This window comes from Aegilops tauschii, chromosome 4 (assembly GCF_002575655.3).
Source record: "Aegilops tauschii subsp. strangulata cultivar AL8/78 chromosome 4, Aet v6.0, whole genome shotgun sequence".
NCBI classification, from domain to species: domain Eukaryota; kingdom Viridiplantae; phylum Streptophyta; class Magnoliopsida; order Poales; family Poaceae; genus Aegilops; species Aegilops tauschii.
In genome coordinates, this window is record NC_053038.3 from 512,284,827 (window position 1) to 512,291,233 (window position 6,407).

Consider the following 6,407-nt stretch of genomic DNA (forward strand, 5'->3'; position numbering starts at 1 on the left):
GAGGGCCTTTCACTTTTGGTCGCCGCTCGGATTGGACAGCCAGCCGGCCGAACCCGAGACAGGGACACCGCGGCCGGCATCACTGCCGGTGAAGTGCCAATGTTTGGAGGAGGAAGGCGAAGGTTCTTGAGAGCAGCAGTAAACCCAGCCTAGGTGCCGGCCGCCCCAGGGACACAGTCACGAATTTATACTCTGCCGTAATGGATCTGCAATTTACATTCGACACGAATTTATACAGCTAGGTTAAATCCAGAAAGGTGGTGGGAAAACTTCGAGTAAAGTTTACGCGAGCATCGAAAAAAAGGAGTGGGCAGCACTCGTGGATTCCAAACGACGACGACTCCCGGTTCGAAAAACGGAGGAGGAATAAAATACTTGGCTCGGCACGTGGTAGCAGCAGATCGGCTAGCAATGGAGGTGGCGTCGCTGTACCGGCGGGTGCTCCCGACGCCGCCGGCCGTGGAGTTCGCGTCGCCGGAGGGGCGGCGGCTCTTCGCGGAGGCGCTGGAGGGCGGCACCATGGAGGGCTTCTTCAGCCTCGTCCCCCACTTCCAGACGCAGTCGGAGCCGGCCTTCTGCGGCCTCGCCTCCATCGCCGTCGTCCTCAACGCGCTCGCCATCGACCCGGGCCGCCGCTGGAAGGGGCCCTGGCGGTGGTTCGACGAGTCCATGCTCGACTGCTGCGAGCCCCTCCACGTGGTCCGCTCCCAGGGCATCACCTTCGGCAAGGTCGTCTGCCTCGCGCGCTGCGCCGGCGCCAGCGTCCGCTGCTTCCGCGCCGACCACGCCGCCGTCCACGACCTCCGCGCCCACCTCGCCCGCTGCGCCTCGTCGCGCGACTGCCATCTCATCGCCTCCTACCACAGGGGCCATTTCAAGCAGGTATGCTCTGCTTCTTCTTCTTCTTGCTTGGTCCAAGATCCCCTTACAACTCTGGACTGATGCGGCGGCGTTCTGCAGACTGGGGGTGGCCATTTCTCGCCGATCGGCGGCTACCATGCCGGGACAGACATGGCGCTCATCTTGGATGTGGCGCGCTTCAAATACCCTCCTCATTGGGTTCCATTGACACTTCTCTGGGAAGCCATGAATACGACTGACAAAACAACTGGATTTCCCAGGGGGTATCTATCTTAATTTTTGTATCTTCTTTTAGCCGGCGCTGTATGCCGTATAAGATGCTGTTGTGCTCAATATAGTTTAATTTGCTGTCTTGTTACCTTGTGGTAGCCAAAGCCAAACAGGAGATTTGGGATTAGCTTAATCAGAACGAAATTTCCGATATTATGGAGGGGGCCGAATACTTATAGCCTGAAATTTCAAGCCAGATTCAATCTAAAATTTAAATTAGGTTAAAATTACTTAAAATTTATTGAATCTTGAAAACTCAAAATTCAAAAGAATATGTGAAATTTCCTATGTTTTGTATATTTCAGTGACGTCCGAAAGTTTTTCGTTTCCGAAATTAAAAAACCTTGGATTAAGCAACTGCATTTGGACCGTTTTACTTCTGGAATTCTTACAGCTAGCTGTATTCCAGATCATGACATCACATTACACATGTTTTCATCTCCTGTACATTCAGATTTTTCAGGAAAGCAACTGTTATCCTGCCTGTTCTTTTGGAGCACTCTTGTTCCAGTTTTCCCATATGCATAAAACAGAGTACATTGTTGCAGTGTTGCATGACAGCTTCTTGAAATGATGGTGTCTTTGTATTTCATAGGTTCATGCTTGTCTCAAGGCAAACTTCAGCTCCTTCATTGCTCTACACAGTGGTAAGCATGCCAATGCTATATGCTGCATAAAATGCAAATGTACGGACCTTCGCTGCTTTTCATCTTCCCATTGTTGCTTCCAATTTTTTGCAGAGTTGCGGGGATGAAAGTTGGAAAAGCATGGCCAAGTATTGTGTGGAAGACGCCCCCAATCTTCTGAAGGATGAGAGCCCAGACAATGTCACAACACTTTTGTCCCGCCTAGTGGGATCTCTCCCGGCCAATGCCGGAGATCTCATCAAATGTGTCGTTGAAGTCAGGAGAAAGGACGATGGTGGATCATGCTTGAGCAAAGAGGAGAAAGAGAGGCTTCTTCTGAAGGTCAGTTTCCTTTTCCTTTTGCTGATGCTGATGTACTGTTGTGCTGTTGCCCCCTTCCGTAACACACCATATACTCTCTTAATTTATTTTCAGGAAACAGTAGTACAGCAAGTCCGTGATACCAAGCTTTTCAGAATAGTCCAGGAACTGCAATACCCCAAGCGGCTTCGTCAGGCACACACAAAGAATGTTATCTCAGGCACCGTGGTATCCGAAGGGAATAGACAAGCAAATGGTGTTGATTTGCTTTTACCAGCAACCCCATCGGAGAAAACCTTATGCAGTCCAAACTCGACGAACGAGGCTGTCAAATATCCATCAAGCACAGATGTCCTAACTGTCCTACTGCTGGTTTTGCATCCCGGCACATGGTTTGGCATAAGAGATGAGAGAGTGAAAGCGGAATTTCAGAGTCTTGTTTCAACAGAGAGCCTTCCTGACCTTCTTAAACGGGAGGTGCGGTGATTCTGCCCAAGTACAGTATCTATTTTGCCTTTTTTTTCTCCTTAGCAATATATTTTAAGTTTATTATTTTTCATGTGGTAATCATATCAAGCTTTGTGCTACTGCTAAATGGATAAGTAATTCAGTATCCTATAAATACCTAGTAGGAAACCTGACATGGGTATCCGGAACCAGCACCACCAATAAAAAACAAGTAGAAATCACAAAGGGGATCATCAATGAAATGGAAAGAAACTGCACATTCATGAAGTTACTAAAATTATGTAACTCCTTGTATATAGGCACATACATGATGAGCTGTGTATCAAACTGTTATCGGCACATACACGAATTGTACCTTTGGCTAAGGATATAAAAAACAGATACATTACCGCAGCAAGTTTAGTAGCGGGTAGGTACTTGAAATAGGCTTTCGCCCCGTTTTATAGAAAGCAAACCACCACGTCCATACATAATCAAGTCCCGAGTGAACGAAAGAAAACAATGCTGGTAGGTACTCAGGTGGCTGTCAGCCGGTTACTGTCTTGTTGTTCTTTTATGTATGTTTTCCTCCTCAAAGTGTGTGATTCTTTGGTGATTCTGAGCGTTGACATCAGGTTTTCATTTGGATAAGTGTTGAAACACCTCTTTCATGAATTCCAGAAACAGGCTATTTTGTATGCATAATATGAACTCTCTTTCTTGTTGACAGATACTGCATCTAAGGCGGCAGCTCCATTATTTAACTGGTTGTGAAGGAGAGGAGGCATGTCAAGAGCCTATGCCACTATCCCCTTAGGGATGATGTTGTCACTTGACTAGGAGGGGAAGCCCTTGGAGATTACGCGAGCATAACATAATAAATATGGCTATGCGCATCGCTTGATGCAAAGTCCGGGGTTATCCTCCTTTTCTAAAAAGTATCAGACTAAAATATAGTATGATTCAATAAACAAATTTAATTCCTGAGGCAGTAGGGCATACTACGAAGGATCGAATAACAGCATTTTGAGGGACTACTGAAGGCCAAGACCAACACTAGCTACTAATTTATGTCTGTTAGCTACATATGTGTAATTATCCATGTTGAATGTATTCACACCAAGATTTTATGCAACTAGCAAAATACCCGTGAGCCGAGGAAATTTGAAATAACTTCCAAAACAACTCTGTCACTGATGTGCAGAACTGTTCAATTCCCAAGACAAAACTGTACAAAATGCCATATATCGAAGTGAAACTGAAATTGGTATTAACAACAGATATGCTATTTCGTATCCAATTGTCAGATTTAAGCCTGCATCTACATGGCTGATAGTGATAGCTAGCCACCGGACAGTCACTGTTGGTAAAATTCTATTGAAAGTAGAACCGGCCGTTCCCACGGACCTGTTTTCATCAAAATATGATTTATATGTACAACACTTAAGTATAAATTGTTGATATCAATCAAAACTTCAGCAATACGCACCTAATCCCTTTTCTTTTTTCCTTTTTACACTCTACAACTGTGTTTTTTTTTCTAGGTTGTCGATGTTTCTGACTACAACTTAATTGCCATGTAGGATCCAACTCCAGCAATAGCTCCCAGTGGTTCAGCCACCAGATAAACCCAAATCTTGGTGTATCTCCCTGTGGCAATGGCTGGTCCAATTGTACGCGCTGGATTCATAGATGCTCCTGTTGACGGCCTGCTTATAGTTTTCAGTCGACGTAGATAAATAACAGTTTGTGAACTTACTTGGAAAAGAAACAAAAATGAACCACAATAATAATGTCATGTAGCACTACACATTCTAGCTACTTAGACCTCCTCCAATGCAAAGGTGCTTAGATAAGGTGCTAAGTATATTAAATGTCAACTCTAGTCCACAATGCAAAGGTGCTAAGCTTCATGCATTTAATTAGTTATAGACTCAGAATTGTGCTTCCACCTAGGTACACGTGCTTAGCACCTTTTTTTCCTAGGGTCATCATACTATTCTCTCTTCTTAACTAGCATGCCACATCAGATTTTTTGCTTAGTTGGCAACCTTAGCACCTGTACAAGGTGGAGCATTGGGAGAGACCTTACCCCGCGATGAGAATATTCATCACCACTGTCGCACCGACCGCTACTGCTATCAATTTTTTCACCTATATAATAAAACCGGGATTACTTGGAGAGGAAAGAAAATATAGAAGGTAAGGACAATTAATATAGAGTGTATTACTGCATGAGGGTCCGTGGCAACAGCTATTATGACGAAGAGAAGGATGAACGTGATGATGAACTCCACGGCGAACGCCTCCACCGTGCCAACGCTCGGGATGGTGGTGATCCCGGGGTTCACGGGGTGGTAAATCGCTTTGCCGGCGAAGGAGGCGGCGGTGGAGCCAAGCACCTGCGCGACAATGTAAGGGACAAGGTGGGCCGGCGGGAGGTGGCCGAAGACACCCATTGCGATGCTCACGGCCGGGTTCAGGTGGCACCCGGAGATGTGGATGATGGAGAAGACGAGCACCATGACCGCTAAGCCGACGGACACGGCGATGCCCATGAGGCCCACCACGCCGTGGTGCTGCTCGTCCATGATTATGGAGGACACCTGGATGAACATGAGGATGAACGTCCCCAGAAACTCCGCCGTCACCTGATGGAAACACCCTATGTGGTTAATGCTTGCTTGGCCGATCCATGCATGGAATTGATGTTGTTGGGCAGAAGAGTTGAAGGTTGAGTTGGGCACCTTCTTGACGAGTGGCACCGCTGCCATGTTTGGAAATTTAGGCCGCCGCCGCCGAGGACGAGTTGAGTCAGGTTCAGAGGACGGTGGTGGTGGATCGCCGTTGCCATCGACATGGTGGATCGGCTCCATCGGCACAATCATCGACCCCATTGCAAGCAAGCACTATAGTTTGCCAAGATAACAGTATGCATATAATGATATATAGTACTGTCCTGTTGCTCTTGGTCAATACCTTACCTTCCGTAATCAGCTAGCTAAGGCATACACGATCCGATCAACAATAAACAAGATGTCAACATATTAAATATGCATGCCAAGCATATTCCATGGATGAGTGCAGGGTTTGACGATAACAAACACCGGTATTATTGATCCAAGAAATAAAACTTTGCGTGTCATTAGGTTATAAGTGTGCCTCAAAAATCTTTTTGACTGTGTGCATTCTCGATGTCTTGATTTGGTCTTCATCATATTGTGTTACTGCAAAGGCAAAGTGTAATTGGTATCAACATTTTTTTTCAATAAAGGGTGGATTTTATTGACTCAAAATGGAGCATCAAGAATATACAAACACGATGAGCATACACCCGGCCTCTGCATAGCTAGGATGCACACAGCCAACATCAACGCACACACATAAAAACACGCTGGCAAATAAAAGAGTTATATAAGACCAAAGCTATGCGTATAGGCGAGGAAAAAAAATGCCCAAAGCAATCCGATCCTCGATCGACAAACTATAACAATGACCATATCTGCACCGACCATCTCATGACACCACACGGACGATGAGATTCTTCAACAGCAACGCCTTCAGGAAGGAAGCAACACTCGAATGTCACCGTCACCGGATCGAGCCACCGAAGGCTACAATCTAAGGTTTTCACCCTGAAGAATCAGCCCGAGCATTTGAAACAATGCCTTCAACAAGGTAACGACGTAAAAACATCGCCATTGCCAGGTATACCCAACTCGGGCCAAACCTAGGCTTTCACCTCGAAGCTCAAGACCGGGTGCTCAAGTAGCACCACCATCGAAGTCATTCATGTGTTGTCGCCACCACTTTTCCACAATCCTAGCAGCAACATGCGGTGTGACCGTCGCCGCCGCACGACCATCCCTCTGCATCAAGACT

General features: G+C 46.3%; 2 protein-coding genes across 2 annotated transcripts; one reads left to right on the plus strand and one right to left on the minus strand.

Moving 5' to 3' along the window:
- Positions 1 to 313: 313 nt before the first annotated feature.
- LOC109779397 (glutathione gamma-glutamylcysteinyltransferase 1) lies at positions 314 to 3,707 on the plus strand. Its single transcript, XM_020338012.4, has 6 exons — positions 314 to 882; positions 961 to 1,124; positions 1,727 to 1,778; positions 1,872 to 2,099; positions 2,193 to 2,555; positions 3,256 to 3,707. The coding sequence occupies exons 1-6, from the start codon at positions 412 to 414 to the stop codon at positions 3,340 to 3,342; spliced, it is 1,365 nt and encodes a 454-aa protein (XP_020193601.1). The 5' UTR covers positions 314 to 411; the 3' UTR covers positions 3,343 to 3,707.
- Positions 3,708 to 4,006: 299 nt separating this feature from the next.
- On the minus strand, positions 4,007 to 5,518 carry LOC109779398 (aquaporin NIP3-3-like). The gene is made up of 4 exons (XM_020338013.4): positions 5,273 to 5,518; positions 4,757 to 5,176; positions 4,618 to 4,679; positions 4,007 to 4,234 (listed from the first exon to the last, which is right to left on the minus strand). Exons 1-4 carry the CDS (start codon positions 5,420 to 5,422, stop codon positions 4,087 to 4,089), a joined length of 780 nt encoding a protein of 259 aa, XP_020193602.3. The 5' UTR covers positions 5,423 to 5,518; the 3' UTR covers positions 4,007 to 4,086.
- Positions 5,519 to 6,407: the final 889 nt, after the last annotated feature.